This window comes from Acanthopagrus latus, chromosome 14 (assembly GCF_904848185.1).
Source record: "Acanthopagrus latus isolate v.2019 chromosome 14, fAcaLat1.1, whole genome shotgun sequence".
In the NCBI taxonomy this organism is placed as follows: domain Eukaryota; kingdom Metazoa; phylum Chordata; class Actinopteri; order Spariformes; family Sparidae; genus Acanthopagrus; species Acanthopagrus latus.
The window spans coordinates 16,963,840-16,986,503 of record NC_051052.1 but is presented as its reverse complement, the minus strand read 5'-3'; the positions used below and the strand labels follow the sequence as shown (position 1 = coordinate 16,986,503).

Below are 22,664 nucleotides of genomic sequence, written 5' to 3'. Positions count from 1 at the left end.
ACGTTCGACCTAAATAACCCGCAGACCAATCAGAACGCGCGTTCTTGGTGCGCTCGGTAACTAAGGACCGAGTTAACAGAGTTCTTCTCAACCGCGTCCGCTAAAAGTGTGTTGCTGCACGAGGATCTTCCTTAGCAACCGTGGATAAACATGAGTTACTACAGCATAAGGTAATATAAAACACACGCTGCCTGTACGTTATGTCACTGTCTGCTTTGTCAGCCGTTAAAACGAGAAACTAGCCGATGTTTTTCGCCGTTTCGTTTAACCCCGAAAAAAACTTAACTGTCGCCCACAACTTTTATAAAAGGCACCATCGCCTACAGTGGAGGCTGTGGGTTGAGGTAGCTAACGATAGCTTCCAGTGGCAACAAGCTAGCTTTAAACATTCCACAGCTGGCTGAAAAAAAAAAACACACGGATGACAGTCAACCATTTATTATTTTGTCATGTTGGGATATGTGTTAAACCACTCGTTAAGCGTCGGGCTCAGTGGGCGAGCTAACGGTCGTGGTGTCACCGCACAAAACCGCTTCAGAAGAAAACGTTAAAAAGCTGGGGAAAAAAAAAATCCCTTAAAGAGACGCTACATGAATGCTACAAGTGGCTAACAAAGGTGCTTTAACGGTGTTTAGGTTTTGCTCGCCGATAAACGACGTGTCCGCCACAGTCAGCGAACTCATTTTATTTAATAACGCAATACCGGAGTCGTGTGTGGAGTCAATACATGTCTACGTTACAGCCATGAATGCCTTGTTTTTGTGACAAATGATTTTTCCCGTCGACACGATTATTCACCCTGAATAGGTGTAATTGCGTCGAGTTTAGGAATGTGGGGTGCCCACACGGAATCCAACGCTGTGTTTAATTACAGTGTACCAAGTGATCTACATCACGGATGGCACGTAACCACAGTCAGGCACCCTGGCTGGGTTTAGCTTTAGGATACACTGAACAAGCGAGGGGCATGAAGTAAAAAAATGCTTGCATGTCGTGTCTGAGCATGCCTTTCTGTAAGCAGCTGTCTGTTCTGTGTCAAAGCATTCCCGTAAAGACGTCATCACCACCTAAATTAGCTGTTTTAATTATGGACCCAAAACTTTGATAAGCAAGTGAGTAAATAAGAAAGTCAGTAAGTACATGCCAATCAGGGAATTTTCATGACATTTACTCTGCATTTGAAGGCATCAGGAGAGACTGGGTGTGTGTGTAGTCTCACAGCATAAGGCTTCATTGTGTTTTCTTCTGATGTCCACTCTGCTGCCTGAGCAAACAGGTGTTGGTGGCAAAGAGGTGATATGTGTGCGTGTCCACGGTGAGAGCTACTGGACGAGAGCTACTGGACACGATTTCGAGCACTCAAGCCAGGGTCTGCTTTCATTTCGCAGGGAGATACAAATCAAAGCGGCTCCCACCCTTTCCTGTTACAGCCCCAGTCTGATTATGTGATTTTTTTTCCATCTGAAGACAAGGGCATGCAAAACTTACAGCAAAATAATGTTTATACATTTTTTTTTACCAGAGCAGTGTGTGTGAACTTTAGTTTGAAACAGTTTGTAGTTAACTAGGATGTGAGTAAGTAATAGTTTGACTTGCTAGCCCCGGCCCATCCTGTCTCCAAACAGCACTTTGAGCCCTTAAGAAGGGATAGTGAGTCACTTTAGCGTTCAGTCTACCCTCAGTCAAGCAACACCAAGGTGGCACCTGTAACCCCTGTGGTTGACCCCCAGCTCAGGCCTACAGAGGTTGGTGTTTCGCCCTCCTGTACCCACCTGACACTGACATGACTCTGTCGTCCCTGGAGTCAGAGTCCTGTCTGATGCTGCTGTAAATCACTAGAGTCAGCTAATACTCTTCCACTAGCTGTATGGCTACATAGCTGATAGCATCTGTACAGTTCGCAGTTAGCGGTTACTCCAGTGTTGTGCTGCTGCCCCATGTTTGTTTGGAGTATAAATTCGAAAGGGGGGCTATCACATATTGCACCTTGAAATTACGCATTGCTTTATCCAGGTATATTCTTGTTAAACTGTTTGCACTTCACTGATCCATAAACTGAGTGGTCCTTGTCAGTATCAGTAGGTTCAAAATGACTTGGCATGCATCAGATGTCTAACAGACACTGCCATTTTGCACAAGGATAACTCTTGGCTTTGCAGCTTTGTCAGTTTAGTAATGTGAGACACAGCAGCGGACTCATTCCTGAGTATGACACCAGCTGTGATGCACACTGCTCTGTCGGGTCAAGAAACCCAGACGGTTTGTGTTAAAGTTCACAGATGGCTGACTCAGCATTTGTAATGCTCAGTCTCCAAAGATGGATGAATAAGGAGCCTTTACTCTGCATAGTGTTGCCTTTTTATAAATTTCCCACAAATGTGTTAATTAACACAAGGTGTATTATTATAATAGTAGCAGTGTTTTTTTTCCAGAAGCACAAGGATGTCTTTGATATTGACTCCCTTTCTATTTCACTCATTTTAAATTGCCTGATTGAAGTAGTTACAAATCCTTCAGTGTGCTTGTAGAGCTGACACTTGTTTAATTACATTAAACCCATACAAACATGGGTGTTGGGTGTTGCAATTGAAATGCTGAAATAAATGTTTGCATTGTACATTTCTGCAAACCATAGATATGTTGAAACTATATGTTCCTTCATGATGCAACTCTATGCTTGTTTTGATTCAGTTTTTTATTTTATACAGTGACGACACTGTGCTTCTATTCTGGTTATATTTAGACACAAAAAACACTTGGTTAGGATAATGGAAAGATTATGTCCTGGTTTCAATACCTGTTTTTAGTTCTCATCAAAAATATCCTGTTTTGTGACCTCATATATGACTGGAAATTCTTCTGAAGATGCCTTAAAAATATCCAGCTGTGTCACACTTACAAATGTCGAAACACGTTAACTGCCAACATTTTATCCTGGTCACTGGGCTGAGAGTTGACTGTGGGAGGCTGAAGTTTTCTGGTCCTAAGTTCTAATGTTTAATCATGACCGGGGTAGTGGTAAGAATGTAGCACATAATCAAAATGTTAGATATCTGTATCTCTATCTGTACTTTAATTGTGCTCAAAGATGTCCAGTGTCAGGCTACAATCATCAGCTAAATGGTAATGATGGCTAATAATTCATGAAGTTGTTATTGCTTGCTATAACTAAGGCTAAGTCTGCCAAGGCTCCTTGATGCTAATGAAAGATGCACAGATTTATTGGCATAACATCTATGAAAGCCAATAATTGCCTTGTTGACTGCTATTATTACAGTCTAGAATGCCCTATAGAGTGTAAAGTCTTGACAGTGTAGTATTGAACAAGTTAAGCAGGGTCACTAGTCAGCTTCGTGGTTGCCACAAGAGTTTGCTTGCAGCTACTTGTTGCTAAACTTGTTGCTTTTTTTCCCAAAGCATACCTCAGTGGTTTATAGGAATTGTAGAAAATGTAGCTGGCTAAACTTATGTGTGAAAGTGATTTCAGCACTCATATTAGTTGACATCTTAACTGCATCATAAATCACCCAATTAAAAAGATCCTCCACGAGGTTGGCGGTTGACCTCTGCGATGACAAGCACAGTTTGTGGTTAGGGTTAGGGTTAGGGTTGTGATCTACTGTGGTTGCCCAGTGGAGTCCAAACACATATGGCTCAGTTGGCCAGAGTAATCTGCTCTGTTGCTCATGCACTGCAATGCTGAGAAAACATCTCTGGTATTTGTATTGGACTCACTCACACCCCATTGAAGTTACAGGTTTTGCTCTATATTCGTGATAATGTTTCTGCAGTATTTTACAGTTAAATTTGGTATCTGCTGATGTCGACGACAAGAGGTTCTTTTTCACAGTAATGTTGAAACTCTTAATGGTCAGCAGCTGACGTTTCTTTAAAGCTTCCTAAAACATGGTTGTAGGAGAGTCATGAGTAGAGACCCCAAGGGAAAAGGTATTATTATCAACTCTTGTAGCTTATTTCCATCATTTGTTTTGAGCTCAGTAATTACTCCCTCTGGTGAGTGATTCCCCTGCTTATCATCAGTCGACTTATATGCCATTTTACAGCTGTCTCTCAGGACAAACATACACAAACATACCCTCCATTCTCTCTCTGCTGTCTTTCTCTTGCTTTTGCAAATAGATGCAGAAAAAAAAAAAAAAACGAATGGGAACTGTGGTTTCCTAGCAACTAGATTAAGGTCCGTACACCATGTCTGTTTTTAGAAAGGCAATCTATAGGTTTTAGTTTATTGAGTTACCTTAAAACAGACTTGAATTTTTTAGTCATATGCGCATGAACCAAATCCAGTAATGTTGACATGGCATTAATCTTTAGACTATTTAAAGCTCGATAAATTCCAACGATTGCATATAACTGAGGTGCCAGACAGTCTGTGCATCTGTGGTTTGAAACATGTAGAGTCCCCTCATGAGTCAGAGGAAATGAGCTGCGACCAATGGCTGAGTCTGTCAGAAAGTTACTGGAGAGTAGTAAAATAAGGGAACTTAGGTGATAGCAAGTCCTCTGAATGACTTTATTTCGAAACATTTCCAGACACTGCAAAAGAATGTCTTAATAATGCAGTCATGATTTCAGCCCTGAAGTTTATAGAAAATTCAGACTCCAGTGTTCCGGCCCGTTGCTTTCATACCTATCCCTAACTGACTCCTTGTGGGTTGCCCGAAGTGCGAAGTCATGGAAACAGCCCCAAGCCTCCCAACCTCGGTCTGCCTCACCACTGGTACTGTAGCTGTCACTCCCCTGGGTGGGACGTAGCTACTCTTTCTCACTCACATAATAGCAGAGATGTTCAAGCCTTCAGGGCTTACTCCAAGGTAGTGCTGCGCAGTCAGTGTGAGCTCCGGTGTAGATGAAGATTCTTGTGATACCGTAGACAGGAGAGTCTCGGACTAGCATTCCCTCAGCCGCATCCATGGACACTGTAAAGAATGGAGGATCTCAGCAGCCTGTCTACAGTCGCTGGTCATACAGGTAGCTGCACCTTCATATGTTTATGATCTTAGATGCAGTCGTTTGAAAAAAAAAGCCTGACTTGTGTGCTTGTGATTGAGAACTTCGAAGTGGCCAGTGCCAGGACAGAGGTCAGTGCCACTATAATGTTACTTCCAGCCACTGCTCCCATCCCTGTGCCCAGCTGAATGGCTGATCTGCAGTCAGAGATGTGCCTCTCGCTCATGTTTCTGCCACCATGTCGTTACTTATTCAGAGCATCAGGCTGTGACTGTGCTGTAACCAGAGTTGGTGATTTGCGTATGTGCATTCTGCTGGTTGCTTGATTTGACACTCATGCATCAAAGCCTGTGCTTATAATAGCCATCCAGCTGAAATAGCTGAAATGATTGTGACTGTTTAATGTCTACCTGAGCATTTTCTTTGTCAAGGCTCAGTAAGGTCTTGATTCTCCTAAATTGGCTGTATGGTTAAGTTTTCAACTAAAGTTTCCATCTGTTGCATTTGGCAATTAATCAGTTGATGAATCAATACATCTCCAATAGATGTGAAAAAGGGATTCTGAGGAAAATGAAAAGCTGGCAGTAGCTGTCAAGTGTTGCTTTTCACACCCCCTGCAGCTGTTTCCAATTTAAAAACATTTTAAAGTAATAATACAACTTTACTGAGAGTAAAATGAGAACGATGAAACACAGTTAGCCTAAGTAAGTGTAAAGCTAAGCCAGTTTGAATAGTGAGCACACACACACAATTGTAGAAATAACAGTTTGTGGTTTATAGGCTTTTTTTAGGTTAAATAAGTTTCTAGGTTTTGTTTGGTACCTTTGTGCTTGTTCACAGAGACTTCGGCCAAAATTGACGCTCAGTTGTGAATGAACAACTTAGTGTTGATGTAGTCATAGTTGTAGTCATGGCTGACCCGTTTTACTTGAGCGAGCTCTATGGGCGAAAAGTTAAAGCCCACTAGGTGCAACCTAGCTACACGCTTGGGGAGGGCAGACACAGTGTTTGTCCTTTAAATCTTTCCACAAGTATTTTGTTATAACTTCTCCCTCTCTGGTTTCCACGCACTGACCCACAGGGAGTTAAGCATTTAATCTTATCAGCGCTCCTTTTATTCTCTATCCTCGGATGCTGAATTGCCTGTGGCAGCCATTAAATTATGCTACTTCAACATTCAAATTTCCTTTTTAAAGTGGAAAGGCTTTAATTAAAATGAACAACGGACAAAATGGAGTGTGTTCTGATAAAAAAGATCCCTCTGGTTAACACCATGCAATTTCTTAATAGCTTTGATATTTTCATGTGAATAACAGGCTTTTCTTCGAGTCACTTTTCAGCTTGTCCCCTTTTGCACTTTGTCCATTCGACAGTTATTAACATTCAATTATTTACAGCATTAAAATAATGTCAGGGCTATAATATTGTATAGTCATGTAATAGTTGCCTGACAAAAGCCTCTGACTGACTGTCGTCTGATTAATCATTTTGATTTTGTTGCGCAGCTCTAAACAAATTACACGCCTCGGCAGACCCCTCCCTTCATCAGTCTGTAAATCTTTACAGCGCAGTGCTAAGGCCTCCAGTTACAGCGAAGCTCAAGAACTGGCTGCAGGTTTTTAATCAATGCTGGTGGAGGTGCGCTGCTGACGGAGCCAAAGTCTCCATGGTTACCTTGGTCTGACACACAAGGAAGGGACAACAGTGGCGTGTCGTCCTCTTGTCACCCAAGCTGTGACGGACTAATGAAACATTGATCACTCACAGCTGTGATGAGGTTTTCTCTAAGGGTGCGTGTGTGTGTGTGTGTGTGTGTGTGTGTGTGTGTTCATGTTTTCCAAGAGCATTTGTGGTAGAGGACACACTCTCAACCCCCAACAGGTTGAAGTATTAATGGTAATACAGCTGAAGGTTGTTGTCTGCAGCTGTTCTCCGTCTTCATTATCAGGTTGACTGCAACAGATAATAACTGTCATGCTCAAGCATAACTTCTATAGTAGGCTGAGACAGCTTTCACAATAAAGAAAAACATTCTGCTTGTTGCTGAGTATGTCTTCTTGTTTTCCTCATGTCCTGTGCTGCTGGCTGCCTTGGTGCCAAATTGCCATTTTCCCTTAAGACCCTCGAGCTCTGCCAGCTTCTCCTCCAACTCAACAGCAAGGTAGGCTGCAAGACGTGAATTAGTGCCCTTTGATTGTCAGATGCCTGATGTTAACACCATATTTGTCTGACGCTATTACATCTTTTTTTTTGGACACATGAATCTGCTTCGCAAGATGTCAATAAGTCATAAGACTGACTAAGAGTCATGACTGCTCTCAAGGCTACCATCAAACATTGCCTGTCGCAACCAAGTGGTATTTCTTTGTTTAGGAAAAAGAAAAACATGCTCTGCTACATCAAAGCTGCAGTAAATGTGTTATGGGCGTTCCACAGTACCATTACAAAGGAAACTTTGTGTTTGAGGTTGAAAACATCAGGGGAAATCTGATGTTGTTATGCAATCCAATGCCACGTTAATGTTTTGTGCTAGGCTACTTGTTTTGTTTTGGCTAATGATAATTCATCTATTTATTTTCTTCATGGGTCTTTACAGATGTGCTTTGTTTTTAAAATTAGCAAGTAGTGACAATGTGAGAGAAAATAAATCAAGTATATTAAAAATGTTGATAGATCAGTACGCATCAACAGTTGTTTTACAGTTGCATCGTATGCCTCTGAATTGGTGGCTTGACATTCATACCCCCTACAACAGACCATAGTGACTTCTCCCAGTGATGATTTCACCTTCACAGCATTCACCCATCTCTTTCCTCACCATCATAACTGACAGTCCCATATGTGTAATTAAACATGCATCCACCCTCCACTCTCCGGACCTCCTCCCTGTCAGCAGCACCTGTTCTCAGGTGACCTCCCAGTGGGGACCCGGGCACAAAATTAGCACTAGCATCATTTGGAAGGGGGCCCAAAATGTTCATCTTTCACCCTACAGGGGATCTATGTGTTTGCCGGTGTCAAGGGATTTACAAGTGATAGTATGACACACCAGTGCGAGATGACTCATTTTGACGTAGAGTCGCCAGCTCTGCGCTTGCTGTTGGGCTGCAGATAATGATGTTAATGATAACACTCTGGTTTATTAAAGCTCTTGAGTTCCACTTGGTTTAAATGGGTTTCCGGAACTCGTCACCTTTTGGCATTCAGTGACTGTCCTTCAGCGATGAGCCGTGATGTCAGCCTGCATTGGGCTTCAGGTCCTCAAGTAGCGTGTGTCATCGCCTACACACAGGAGCTAAAGGGAGTGAATGTGAGTGAGTCGGGTTAACTGATAAGCTAGTCTGATGGAAAGATAGGCAGTACAATATGATGATGTCTCATGCCTGTACCCTTAATCCTTTTCTATAAAATGCAAATCTAAATTCAGCCCAGCAGAGTGTGTGGTATTTAAAGATGTAGCCAACAGGAAGAGATGAAAGAAATGAGAAATGGAGTTTGTGACCCATTCATTTCAGCGTATGTGAGCACATGTTTGTGTGCTGGACAGAAAGACAGGAGCAGAGATCCTGTAGGTCTCTGACTGTGACTCTGTCAGTACAGACTCCTGCTGTTGCCCTTCTCTCTCATCACGGTAGCCAAGCAACATGGGCCAGGTCCCTTCAGATAGGTGTCCAGGGTAAATGCCCCGAGGACCAAGACTGCAAAGCATTGTCTCAGCTGGAGCTTTGTCCCTTTTTTTGTTTTCTTCAGAACTTTTCAGCCTGATAATTTAATTCTTTAATCACTGATTTACGTTTTCAAACTGCCAAGAAACCTTAACAATGCCTTAATCATTTCGTAGACCACACAGGATATAAAGTCAGTATTACCTTGTATAAATTCCACCTCTAAAGGAAAATCAAACTCGGTGTGGATGCTGCGTGAAATCTCTAACTCTTTCTAACACAGCTTTCTCCTTTTTCTCTGTAGCGGCATCGAGGACGACAGTGCCAGTCTCATGCAGCAGAAGCTGGAAAAACAGGTAGGAGCCAAAGCTGCACAGCTTCACAAATTAACAACACTAAATTTCACACATCATCCTCACTTTTGTTGTCATGTCTCTACTCTTCTATCATTTGGTGTGGTTCATAGCAAATAGGCTGCACTTTTAGTCTGATCAAGCCGTCTAGTGTACAGCTGTGGACTTTTACCAGTCTTTCATACTGGTATGTGGGTTCCATTCATGTAACAGTTATGGCACACTGGCATCACTCATCATGCTGGAGGTCCAACACTCCCGTGTAAGAGGAAGCTGCATGCTCAGTGCTATGGGCAGCATCGCTGACCGGTCACTACTGAGTACGTGCAGCTCTCAACAGAAAAGAGAAGGAAGCGAGAGGGCTCCATCCTCAGCAACTTTGCCTCATACTTTTGTCCTAGGCGGACCAATGAAAAATTGGTCAACTAAGAGTCCTCTCATAGACTAATGGTGTAGTGAGCACCTGCCAAGATTGTGCATGAATCTGGTTAAATCAAAGATTTGAGATGACCTTGTGCTCTGTCACTCAGGGGTGCCTGCTGTTGGCAGGAGTAGTTCCAACATCACCGCAGTGGCGTGCAACTTAGGGATTAATGCTTTTGCTTCGGAAATCTCCTGTTTTTCACCTGCCGAGTCACTCGGAATCTTAAAGCTGACTTACTCCTGGAGCGGAATTGTTTCCTTTTATCCACCTATTACCTGACACAGTGCCTCTTCTGTCACACATTTGTACTCTTTTCATCCTGCGTGTCTGTAAGACGCCTTCATCCCAAACCTTGCCAAGGAGCTGCGGTGCACGGCTTTGATTTAAGCTGCGAGCTGCGCCTCACTATCTCACACATTAGCCAGGAAGGAACGGGAGGGCCAGATGAGTGAGTTCAAAGAGAGAGAGGGATTTAGTGCAGGGGTGCCTGGCTTTGTGTGTGTTTGTGTGTGTGTGTGTGTGTGTGTCCCATGGTCCCACTGTGGCTCAGCTACACAGCACACTTTGAGCTTAGTCCAATCAGCCTCACTTGCGAGTCTTCTGCTTTTACATAACTCATGAGACCAAACTCACGATAAAAGTTAAATCCCTCTTTCTACTGTTTTTTTTGTATATAATTCAGTGTTTTCCTACCCAATTCAAATTGTACACTGAAAACCATTCAGTAAACACAACACTGAGCACTGTGGATGTGATCGCACCTCTCTCCCTTTCTCTCACTCCCTCCCCCCGTCTCTCTCTCTCTCTTGACGGAGTGCTAATGACTGCTGATTCAGTTAGCGACGGTGGCCGCGCGTACACAAACACTCACTGGCGCTCAGAATTCGCCCGAGAGACAGACCATTTTTCCTCTCTGTCAGAGGACCGCGTAGTGCTGTGGAGGCTGTTGGTTTATCGATTGTCAAACTCCGGGAGAGGAATGTGGGACAGGGAGACAGAGCGAGTGCCCAGCAGGAGTGCTGCTTGTTGGGGGAGAATGTAGTTTCACCTAACCATCAGGACAATTGGGAGTTGTAGTGTTTCTTCTCTAGAGCAACGTGTTAACTTTGGCTCACACTTGATCAGGATATCAATGGAGCGGGTTGGTAACTTCTAATATTTATATTTCTGATGTATGTTTTCTTGTCATCTTGTATCAGAAGAGAACAGTTTGTATGAGTGATACACATTTGCCTGAAAAAAGAGTGAAGTCTCCCTGACTGTATTCAAATTTTTGTCAGATTCTTTGCAAAGACACGCGTCAATATAGAGTATTATCTTCTCAAATCAGTCTATATTGAAGTCTACTTTTTACCTATATTTCTGCTTATACAGGAAAGGTGGGATGAAGTCACATCCTGGTCGTCAAAATGCCAAGGGGTCACAAACGAATGGAGTACAATAGCTTCTCTGAAAATAGCAACGAGGAGGGGAGGCAAGACTGGACAGACGTTAATTGAGTGAAGAATAAGAGCAGATAAAAATCTAAAGAAGTCATTAAACTGAGTCTCTGTGTCAGGTCTTTCTGATGCACTTTCGATTCATTCAGTTCTAAGTATCTTGACAAAAGGCAGATTACGCCAACTGAAATCTCAAAATTCTGAGCAGCTTTTTAACATTCACTGTCAGTGTTTTTTGCACCCATCACCATTGTTGTCCGTCTTGAAATTTGGTTGCATTTCCACATTAGTTTATCACACTAACAGTGACGATGCTCATTATGATAATCCAGCTTTATGTTTTATTCATTTGTCGCCTTTATTTATAGCCATAAAGCGAGTATGCAAATCGTCGTCCTCTTAAAGCAGAGTCTTTTGAAACGATGAAACAAAATCTAGATTATTATACACTCGGACCTAAACCTCCTTTTTTACTTATTTCCTCACCTTCCTCCTTCTTAGTCGATAATAGGATCATGGTGCTGTATTTTCCCATCATGGTGATTCTGTGTTATGGATCGGGTGATGTAAAAGTTTCACATTATTCCACTTTTCCACTCATAAGTCATGGCTGAGTGAGACAAACATTTCTCAGTCTTAGCACAATGACTGATGAGTTATGAAAGCGTTTTGGTCAAGGCCTCCTGGTCTCTTCCAGCTCAGTAAGCAGCATCAGCAAACAAGACTTGTTGTTGTGCATTTGACGCGCTAATTAACGCGCTTGCGTAATCTGTCCGCTGGTTTGACCTCGGGGAGCGGGGTTCGGGGAGAGTGGATGCAGCAGGAGGAATTTTCAGGCTTTGCTGGAACTTCAGTCCACATCACTGTAAACTATACATCTACCACACTCCCTCAAGCATATACCAAATTCTGTGTAGTCCCAGGGAAAGGTCACCGATTCTGAGAAGCACGTCACATTTCTTTACCACGTCTTCACTGGTTGGAATGTTCTGCCATTCTCCAATGTAGAATCCGGCAATGCAGCACCCATTAACTCAGCTTGTCAGTGAACCCATTCACTGCACTCCGAGGTCCTCTGGCCTTGGCGTGATCGTTAAATTCATTATGGCTTTATTATTTCCCCTCTCTCTTTTGGCTTCACTCTCATTTTTCTGATGCGTGACTCATTCTGAATTCAACTGTAAAGTGTAGGTGTTTATCAATGTACTCCTTATTTAAACACATCAATCCTCTGACGACATTTAGATGGTGGGTCTGTCTCAAAGGTGTCCATAATCGACTTTCAGGTGAAACTTAGAGCCCTTCCAACTTAAATGACTAGCCGATCAGCGCTACATGGACAAACCAATAAATCGATGAGGCTGATTATATCGCTGTTCTGATTGGACAATTTCAATCACATGGCTCTTCCTTTGGTGAAATATTGTAAATACATTGTGAGTTATAGCTGGCAACAAGGTGAATAAAGAGCTTGTGCCAAAGATATTAAATGCAAAATTGTGCAATATTGTGGATAAATTATTCTAAATTAGTCTTTCTATTGTCTATGTAGAATTTCAAAATTAACAAAAACGTTTGTGGACCACGATTGCGATGAAGTAGATTGTGTTGTAGTATATGTGACCAGATGGCCCACTCCCAGCTTCCTTGTTCTATATTTTGGAAAGGCTCTTTAAGGTTGCCATTTCTATACAAAGTCTTGTGTTGAGTCACGACAGGATGTCACCTTGTGTTGTTCATTGGGTTTGTCAGTCTGTGTAACTGTGTCTGTGTTTAAGGAAAATATCTAATCTTGGTACAGACATGCGTTGTCCCCTGAGGATGAATGGCTGACTTCTCATTTGCCTTAAAAACTCACCACATTTATATATAGAATCAGGTTTATGTTCTCCTGTTTGTTCCACAGAGGGCCCTGCTGGAGCAGAAGCAGAGGAGAAAGCGTCAGGAGCCTCTGATGGTCCAGCCCAACACGGAGGCTCGTCCCCGGCGCTCCAGGACGCGGCGCGGTGAGGAACAGGCCCCTCTGGTAGAATCTCAACTCAGCACCACCAACGATGTCATCATGGATGGTGAGGAAATCACTTGTCACACACACTGTTTTTATGTTGCAGGTCATCTAAAACTACACAGACTGTCAATCTCAAACAACTGATACTGATGTAGTTTAGAAACACCTGATGTTAATTTTATGTAAGAGAATCTCTTAAAGCCTCTCACTCAACAAGACCTCAGGCTAATATTTAGCCGATTAAGGTAGCACCGGACCAACAACTGTATCTAACCACCATAAGACAAGAATATTAACAGCTATTGTAACAGCTTACTCTACTCTCCTTCTGTAGGTATTGATGGCCCAGCAGCTTTCTTGGGCTCAGAAGCTCCGGATCTGGGAATGAAAATCCAAATCCTGTCAGTGAGCCAGTCCCAGTCCCAGTCTCAGCTCCAGTCCCAGCCCCAGTCTCAGCCCCACTCGCCTGCTGCTGAGGAGCCTGAGAGGGACGGAGACACTGAGACGCTGCTGGAGCCCAAGAAAGACATCCACGAGTTACTACAGAAACAAGGTGAGTCCCTGCAGAGAATAAGACTTAAATAGGAACTTTTCCAATGTCACTCTTGATTGTTTAATGTTGTACAGTAAGCAGCTGTGATCATAATGATATGACTGGCACAGCAGCAGTGTGTAGTCAACACAATCGTATCAGTAAAAGCCGACAGCGCAAGTTTCATTCTCAGTGAAAGAACGTTGAGTAATAGACTTGAAATTAAAGTTTATGGTTTAAACATCCATTTAACTTCCTTCATAACGGATTAGTGATGCACTAATTTTGCAATAAAACATTTTTAATCCATAAAGCCTGTTAATAGACTTTCATCTTGTGCTAAGGGAAGATACATTGTCAGTCAAATATTAAAGCCAGGGTGGTTCATGAGCACGCCTGTTTAATTACTTGCCTTCATCACCAGAGTCCCTGATGCTGTTTCACAAAAAAAAAAAAAAAAAGTGGTATAAAAGATTTCACCCTGTGTGCTAATGCAATACATAGTGCAACACAAAGTCTGGAACTGGAGAGTGAAAGGAAGGTTCTTCAGATCAGGGTGAAAGTACATTTGATTTTATTTTATCATGTAGTCTCATTCAGATCGTTATCTACAGTCTTAGCACAGCAGAGGAAAGAAGAGCAGAGATAAGACACAAACATAGCTAGTCTCACCATTTACACACAATCAACACAACAGCATCAAAAACACTCAGACATCTCTATAAAAAGTCAATAATTAGTCGCTGTAAAATACATTTCTAAAGCAGTCCACTCAAGATTAGCAGCTATTGTTGAGCAAAGTCAGACTGCTTGACGTGCTGCAGAAGCTTTAGCACTTCCTCTGCTGCTGCAGTATGGAATGTGATGCAGATAGTGTGTGTGATCGATGGTGACGCAGCGAGAAATGGGTCATTTAATAATAGGCAAGGGCATTGTTCATACTGCAGAGTTCATCTTTGGCATCATTATTGTGTCTGCTACCCACACTCACCAGCCAGCTGGCAGGGATGTCTAAAGTAACTGGAAGATGTTTTGAAGTCCTGCCACAGGATGGACTGTGAACTATTCTGATTCACCTGCTACTGGGAGTTTCTGTACCCTGGAAACACAAGGTCCAGCATCATGTATGTTCACTTTCAGGTTCATACTTTTATTAGGGTGTCCACTAGACAGACAGTAAGATGCACCTACTTAGACTGGTTCACTGCTTTAGGGATTAGAGAGGCTACCTTCAGCCTTTTAAACCTTTCACTGCAGGCAAGTATCTTCACTGCAGCAAATACCATGGCACGTGCAAGCAGCAAAATTAAAATCTGTAATTACAAACTTGACAGGACCGAGCAAACTCTCCAGAGGAACAGAATGGAACTTTTAGCTTCTGTACCAAATTTGTGCAGATCAAATTGCAATTTGATAGACGTACATCCAGCCAGAGCAGCGAAACATGACTTAGAACGTGTGAGAACAAGCGACGGCTCTCTTCTGCTGGTCATCGAATCAAACACACTTTATATTAAATAAATGGTTGCGATTGCTCCATCACAAACAGGGGGAGGGGGGGTCAAAACACACCTGCCAGAGCAAATCTGAACCTAAGCTCTACAGATTCGTCTGGTTCCCAGGGTAGTGACGTGTTGCCATAGAAGCAAATGTCACTGTCCTTCTCAATAATGCAAGGCCTCATTGTTAATGTCAGCCCAGTTTAGCATATGAATATGTCCCCAGGACTTCCAGCAGGTATTTTTGGATCTTTGCCCTTGAGTAATACCTGAACCTCGGAGAAAACTGTAAAATAGATATTTTGAGGTGCATTCATATCTGATCAACTCATTCAGTCAAGATCTGAATATATGTCTGACTCAAAATAATGCTGCATGGTAATCATCATGTGAAAGTTAAGATTGCTGGTTTGCCTATTATGCATCCTCCTTGACATTTCCAGATGGTTGATTCCATAAGCTGCCGGCTCACACAACTTTGCTGGGTGTTTTAATTGAGGCCCTGGAGTCACTGTTAGAGGGGAGCTAACATTTGCAATCTGTCTTTCATGATGGTTCTCACTTTCTCTCAGGGATAGCTGGGTTCATCCCCTGTAAATACCCCAGGATAAATATTGTGTTTGGCTGCGCCACATTATTATTCTTGTTCAATACTGCATAGGGCAGTGCTCTCCCAGCACTCCTACTCGCTAGCCTGCCTGTGATATGCCAGTGAGGGTGGAGGAGGAAGTGGCAGAATGTGCGTTTATGTGTGTGTGTGTGTGTGTGCAGTACCCATTTTAATTTATTTAATTCAAAAGCTAATTGTTTGATTACCGTAATATCTATTTTTATCACAGTTAAAAATCTCCTAATTGTATCCGTTTTAAAACTGCATCGCTGAGGTGAAAAACACAATTTCCCCTGCTTACTGAGATCTTTCCGTACCAGTGGACCACTGTCATCCCCTGACACCACATTAAAGCGGGCTATAGCCGCAGCCAAGAGCTGCATCCTGGCTGATAAATCCAATTATCAACGAAGAGACAGATGTCTCAAGCAGTCTTGACTGGCTTCAGTCAGCGAGGCCCGTTTTACATCTGCATGACTGCACTCCTGCATGGAGCTGTCTCCTCACAAGTACACAGATGCGAGTCTCGCGGGGCCGCTCAGCCTCATCTCTTGACATTAATCTTACACGTGCACAGACTGATTTAGTAAACAGATGCATTGTTTGTGACAGGTAGGGCTTCAATTGAGGCCACAAGCCAAACGTTGTTGTGTTTGATAGCAAGCAGTGTGGATTGGTTCAGCTGGAAGAAATGCCCTGCTGAAAACTTTAGAGAGAAAATGACTTGAACTGTGCAATACACAATTTGTGCTCCAGCCATTGCTTAAGTGTTGCATCAGTTCTTGTGATATTAGTTGTCATATATCAAAGACCATAGATGAAGCAAAGAAACAGTGAAATCCGCCTTCAGGACACCTACTAAAACCACAGACACAGACGTCTTTGATCTTCTTTTGCAGTGGAATATACACAGAGCCTGTGTGATCTATTTTCCTCTTGTCTTGTGTGAATGAGCTTTGAAGGACCTCGTGTTTCATTAAAGCTCTCCCGCACCTTTGCCTCCTCGCCATCAACAGGTCTGTCTGGCAGCATGAACTTCGACGAGGCCAGCGAGCACGAGGACGACGCGGAGGAAGATCGGACAAGCTCTCTGTCCCCGAACACTGACACCAGACCCGCCTCTGCCGCCAGTGGCAAGGACGCTGGAGTGAGTAGCCCAAGTTCGAACACAGACCATAAAATTCCAGTTTATATTCAAGTTTGTTACAAACTTCACATGCTGTACCCAGGATGCTGTCACTCCTGGATCACCCACAGCAGACAGCGCGCTAATCGACGTGGCCAATCTCGAGGAGTTCGTCTTTCGTCCGGCTCCACGTGGCGTCACTGTGAAATGTCGAATCACACGAGACAAGAAGGGCATGGACCGCGGCCTGTACCCCACCTACTTCATGCACATGGAGAGAGAGGATGGAAAGAGAGTGAGTGTGGGCCCTGGGTTATTCCCGGAAATCATATGGCTGAAGGGATTATTATAAGACAACTTAGACGATCAGGCTTTTTAAGAACTTTAAACAACTAATCTCAAGAGCATACAGAGACATGAACACATCTGTCTTCTCTCTCTCTCTCTCTCTCTCTCTCTCTCCAGGTGTTCTTGCTGGCAGGAAGGAAGAGAAAGAAGAGTAAAACATCTAACTACCTGATTTCAGTGGATGCCACTGATCTGTCACGAGAGGGAGAGAGCTTCATAGGCAAACTGAGGTAAAACTGCACTCACTCTTAGATCTGCCTGTGTCGGTGGCTGGTGACGTTTTCACCGTCATTTGTTGATAGCAAGCCTGAGATAACATCCAAAATGCCAGACTCTGCCTTAAATCCTCCCTAAATCTTGTTGGATTATGTATTTCAGGTTATTTGTGCAGGTCTGCTGATCATCTTTATTAAACAGGGCCATGATTTCTGGGAAGAAAGGTTTTGGGGTGAACTATCCCTTAAAATTCAGTTTTTTAGCAGCATCACTTAGTCACTTCCTCAGCAAAAGTGTTTTTCGCTTGACTCAGCCGCCAGCAGGTGACAAACGTGAAATGGTGTAAACGATTCAACACCGATGTGCCTTCTATCAGGTCCAACCTCATGGGAACCAAATTCACAGTGTACGACAACGGCACCAACCCCTGCAAAAACCCCGGGGCGCTGCTGGAGGAGAGCAACACACGACAGGAGCTGGCTGCCATCTGCTACGTGAGTGATAGCGACACACTCAGCACACACTACGCCCCCAGTTGGTTCATAATATTAAAATGAAACTGTCACAATCTGTGCACCATGTGGCAGGAAACCAACGTGCTGGGATTCAAAGGACCACGTAAGATGACCGTCATCATCCCGGGCATGAGCGTTAACTTTGAACGAGTCCCTGTGAGGCCTCAGAACGTGAGTGTGATGCCGCTGGAAGCACGAGGTGTGGAGATTGCTGCTAAATCCTACACACTGGATATTTAATGATCAGATATGTATTCTGTTGCTCTGTTACAGGAGCAGGAGAGCCTCCTGAGCAGGTGGCAGAACCACTCACTGGACAACCTGATCGAGTTGCACAATAAAGCGCCCGTGTGGAACGATGACACCCAGTCGTATGTGCTGAACTTCCACGGCCGCGTTACCCAAGCATCAGTCAAAAACTTCCAAATAGTTCACGACAACGACCGTAAGTATCTCGCCTGTCACTGTTCACACCATCTCTTTCCTGTCCAGTTAAGGCTCACAGTCATGACGAACATTTTTCTCTTTCCTCTTTCGCGTCCAGCTGACTACATCGTCATGCAGTTCGGTAGAGTGGCCGAGGACATCTTCACTCTGGACTTCAACTACCCCATGTGCGCTCTCCAAGCCTTCGCCATCGGCCTGTCGAGCTTCGACAGTAAGCTCGCCTGTGAATGAACCACCGGTTTTACTTCCGCACCACCACTTTTTCTCCGTCCACCCTCAGCTCTCTCCTCGACGGGGGCCGTTCATAAGCCGACAGCTACGCCGCTCACATCACTGGGAATCAGTTTAATATGCGAGTGAGGAAACAAATAAGGGACTAAAAAAAAAAAAAAAAAAAAAAAAGGATGCTGATCATTGGTGCTCTGTCAGCCGGTCAAACAACCCTCATGGTTCTTGTGCGGTGTTTTTCTTTTTTTTTTGTTTCATGCCATTTTAGTGGGGTTATTTCAATCAGTTTAACCTTTTTGTACAGTGTACACATGTATACAAGCTAAAAGGGAAAAAGACACAGCAAAACACTAATCCATGCTGGAGACAGTCTGAAAGAACTGATGCTAAAAGTATGATTCAATCATTGTGTGACGAGCGGTGATGTGTGTATCAGTGATGTGTTTTCTATTGCTTCTATTTGCCTTCTAAATCTGATTTCACTCAGTGTTTTTTATGCCACAACAGCGCGGTGGCTCTGGCATGACTAAAACCATTTGGAATACGTAACAGCAAGGCCTTTCCTCTGGCGCCACCCTCAGGCTAAATATTAGTTACTTAGCAAAAAAAAAAAAAAGAACTTAGAAAAGCAAAAGTTGTTTTTTGTTTTTTTGGCCATCGCAGTCTCGGTGCTAGGTGGCTACAGAATTTCAGTCTTGTTTACATCTTCAAGCGTGGCTGCAAACTTTAATCTGCCATCAACTTACAACTCTATTTCCAGTCATTCTTTTATTATTATGATTGTGTTGTTATCCCTCGTCTTACTGTCGTTTGGAGGGTGCGTTATTCAGAACCGGCCTGTCTCATGGCTTTTGTGTTTTCCTGTGAACACGTGTAATTTTTATCTTGTGACTGTGATTTTTTTTTTTTTCTTCTTTGTCATAACAAGTTGGATTATGTCATGAAAAGGAAAACAGTAGAGGAGCGCACTCAGATCTCTGCCAGGTGTCTCTGAAGCAGTTGGCGATCAAGGAGACACTTAAAAAAGAGCCGTCAAAAAGTACGTCTTATAATAATTGCGAATCACAACAACTATGAGAGGTCCTTGAGCAGACAGTCATAAATGCGCAAGGCAAATAAAAGGCTGATGGGTGTTGTAGTAGGCGAGGTTAGCTGCAGACTGACACTATGGCTGCGACTACTAGTTCATTTCATTATTGGTTAATTTGCAGGTATTTTTACAATTAATAGATTGATCATTAGGTCTATAATATATATATATAGAAATTGTGACGTCTTCAAAATGCATCTTTGGTCCAACAAACCGTTGAAAACCCAAAGACTCTTTACTTACAGAAGCAGAACATCCCCACTTTTAAGAGGCTGTCAGCCTTGACATCTTTGCCTGAAAATGACTGAAATTATATTAATTATTTTCTTTTGTCTAAGTTTTGCTCTTACGGACACACACACACACACACACACACACACACACACGACAAAACACATGATCCACTCCAGACTCAGACCTGGCTGAGATGAGAAACGCAGAATTGCACATTTAAAGAGAAAGGACATACACACTGTATATAAAATACAATTACGCCTTATTGTTTTATCTGTTTTAAGCAGTCTTACTAAATGTCATTTTGTTATGTTGAATTTTTAAGTAATGGATACAGGTTTAGAATTAATACACAGAGCTTATATTTTCATTGGTGCCCTTGTATGAAGAAATAAGAAATCAGGTTTTAAAGTGGTATTTTATTGAGTTGAGGTGGAGCTGGAGTCACATTGTGTCCATCTTAAAGCTTCAAAGCTACAACTGCCTGTGCCTCTTCATCTCCACCTCCTCCCTCCTGAATTACAAGGGAAAGTTTAAGGGAAACCCAGAGGGGATAGTGTCATCCATGTGGCTTTATCTCATTATTACATGTCCTTAATGTTTCGTCAGTGCAGTGTACTGAAGGTCTGTGAAGGACAGTGACAACTGAAAACATTGCTATTGCTACAGAGCTCGAGCTTGTTCAAGTCTGGGTCCTTTAAAGGTGCAATATGTACGAATTTGGCACTTGTTGGGTCAATACTCCAAGCAAACAGCATATCAGCAGAGTAACTGCTAAGTGTAGCTTCCTGGTTCACACTCTTAATGATGATTTCAATTATCTTTTTCAATGTTTAAACACAAAAAATCTCATGTTGCACCTTGGAAGCAAGTGTCCAGCAGGATGTCCTGCTGAAGCTGATTTTCAGGGGTAGATTCAGAAATCCTCATTAACATGCAAACACACATTCAAACTCCTGGCTAGTCTTAAAAAAAAAATAAACGTTACAAATATTTTATATATTTGTAATAACTGTTTGCCAGGAACTTGGGAGAGCCCTGTTCTGTCATGTTGTGTGCAATGGAGTTTTAAAGAGAGAGAGAAAAAAAGATTTATTGAGAATTTGTTTGAAATATATATATGTTTTTACTAGAGAAACACATTCCAGTCTGTCATTTGAAAAGAAATCAGGTAAATGGCTGTATTTTATGTAATAGAAGCGATTCCACTAACGGCAGATCCAACATGTTTATCATGTCAACACGCGGAGCGATGAATGTATTCAGCGAACAGTTTATTTTCATAAACGAGACAGAATTTGATTCAGAACACCTTTGAGAGAAAAAAAAAGTACTTCTTTCCATTGATGTTTGAATAACCAAAATAAAGACATTTTGAAAAGTAAAGTGCTTTACAAGTTTGCTTACATGTCTTCAAGGAGAACTTCATTGCAAGGTATCTCTGTACTAAGCATTTGCTGTAACTGCATGATAACATCTGATAACATCTCAGGTCAACTGGACACCTGTAACACTGTTCATGTCTGAACGATTAACATCATCTAACTCCCCTGCCCCTCTTCGTCCTTAAATATCGACTTCGTGGGGCAGGTCTCTGTACTTGATGAGGTAGTATGGGTAGCACTGGCAGCTATCAAAAACTACAAACATGGTGGGTTTGTCCACGTTGTCCACGCAGGTGTCATAGAGACGGTACTGGCATCTCTTGGAAGTGATGGGCGGCGGCCGGCGGAGGTTGTGTTTCCCAACAATCACCTTCCCCACCAGGACTTTGGCGAGGAACATTTGGCGGACATCGTCTCGGTCGGCCGTGGCGCAGTAGCCGTTGGAGAAGGAGGCGGTGGTGGCGAAGTAGGAGCCAAAGCCGTAGGACGTTCCGTTGACCCCGGCCATGCGAGGGTCGAAGTTGTTGTGGCAGATGTCCTCTGAGGCCTCTTTGCTCGTCCCGTGGAAGAGATGTCTCTCCAGGGGCTCCTTGGACTTAGTGTGCTGCTTCTGCATGTACACCTTGTATCTGTGATGACGACAGAGTAAAGAGTTTTGATGAAACTTGTGTCTTTTGCCTCAACTCATCAAGGTTTTAGACAGGAGACACAGGCAGCAGCTGTACCTTTGATACTTGTCCCAGTGGAGGAGGTTCTGGACCTGCTGGATGCTGACGAGGTCCACCATGGTCTCGGGCAGGCTCTCGTAGAAGAGGTCTCGGATGCTCCGGTAGGCCTGTGTGCCAGCCGGAACGTCCACCAGACTGTAGTCTTGCTCCGGGAACGGACTCCATACTGGAGGATACCAGGAACTGAACTCCGCCAGGGGGTCCACACTGAAGTTGGCTGCTGGAGGATCCCCGACAGTCTCGGTGGGGTCAGTCTGGATTCCCGTCCTGGGTTTGGGGGTTAGAGGACTTTTCTTATTATAAAAATGAGTGAGGCAGTTATTTTCTTTGGTGAATGTCAATGAAACAGAGACAGGAGATACAGGATACTGACTGCAGGTGAGGTTTCATGGAGTCAGGGGATCTGTAGGCGGGTCGGTGGCGAACTTCTCTCTGGAACCCCGTGCTGACGTTGGTCTGGGTCATGCTGGTGAAGTCCACCGTGTACTCCTGCGAGCCGATGAAGAAGGACCACTCAGGCTCCTTTTCGCTCATCTTCTTTAGCAGCAGGGTGGACAATGACTGTGAACAGATGATTTTGCCTTTTGCCTTATAAGCCCTTCTGCAAAGTTTGTTAACTCTTAAAATCCCTAAATTTGTGAAAGGAGTCTGGTGATACTGCGGTTAATGCTGAGTTGAGACTGACTCTGGCCATCTGCTGTTAACATTAGTAGGTTAGGTTAGCCCAAACACAGTGAACTACATGGATATCAGACACTGACCTTGCTGTACTCCTCCCAGCTTTGGTTGTTCCACCAGTAGATTTTCCATGTGCTGGGAAAGTAAGGGTTCCTGACCGGACTCTCC

The 22,664-nt window shown here is 43.3% G+C and overlaps 1 protein-coding gene across 5 annotated transcripts; it reads left to right on the top strand.

Moving 5' to 3' along the window:
- Window positions 1-50: 50 nt before the first annotated feature.
- zmp:0000000711 (tubby-related protein 3) lies at window positions 51-21,758 on the top strand. Of its 5 annotated transcripts, XM_037120926.1 has the most exons (15): window positions 6,492-6,761; window positions 7,091-7,132; window positions 8,120-8,281; window positions 8,941-8,992; window positions 12,759-12,921; window positions 13,195-13,413; window positions 16,518-16,648; window positions 16,731-16,922; window positions 17,093-17,205; window positions 17,568-17,685; window positions 17,779-17,877; window positions 17,980-18,151; window positions 18,251-18,364; window positions 19,310-19,420; window positions 21,384-21,758. In XM_037120926.1, the coding sequence occupies exons 4-15, from the start codon at window positions 8,969-8,971 to the stop codon at window positions 21,632-21,634; spliced, it is 1,707 nt and encodes a 568-aa protein (XP_036976821.1). In that variant the 5' UTR covers window positions 6,492-6,761; window positions 7,091-7,132; window positions 8,120-8,281; window positions 8,941-8,968; the 3' UTR covers window positions 21,635-21,758. The 5 variants fall into 5 exon arrangements, with proteins under 5 accessions (XP_036976818.1, XP_036976817.1, XP_036976819.1 ...); XM_037120923.1 differs by lacking the exons at window positions 6,492-6,761; window positions 8,120-8,281 and adding an exon at window positions 51-170; XM_037120922.1 differs by lacking the exons at window positions 6,492-6,761; window positions 8,120-8,281 and adding an exon at window positions 4,880-4,992.
- The last annotated feature ends 906 nt before the right edge of the window (window positions 21,759-22,664 follow it).

Bases quoted from the DNA above. Each gene is read 5' to 3' on its own strand.
- zmp:0000000711 (XM_037120922.1), top strand. From the start codon at position 4,934: ATGGACACTGTAAAGAATGGAGGATCTCAGCAGCCTGTCTACAGTCGC. The intron at 17,686-17,778 runs GTGAGTGATAGC...ACCATGTGGCAG, and splicing joins AGCTGGCTGCCATCTGCTAC to GAAACCAACGTGCTGGGATT. The intron at 19,421-21,383 runs GTACGTCTTATA...TTGTCCACGCAG, and splicing joins TAAAAAAGAGCCGTCAAAAA to GTGTCATAGAGACGGTACTG.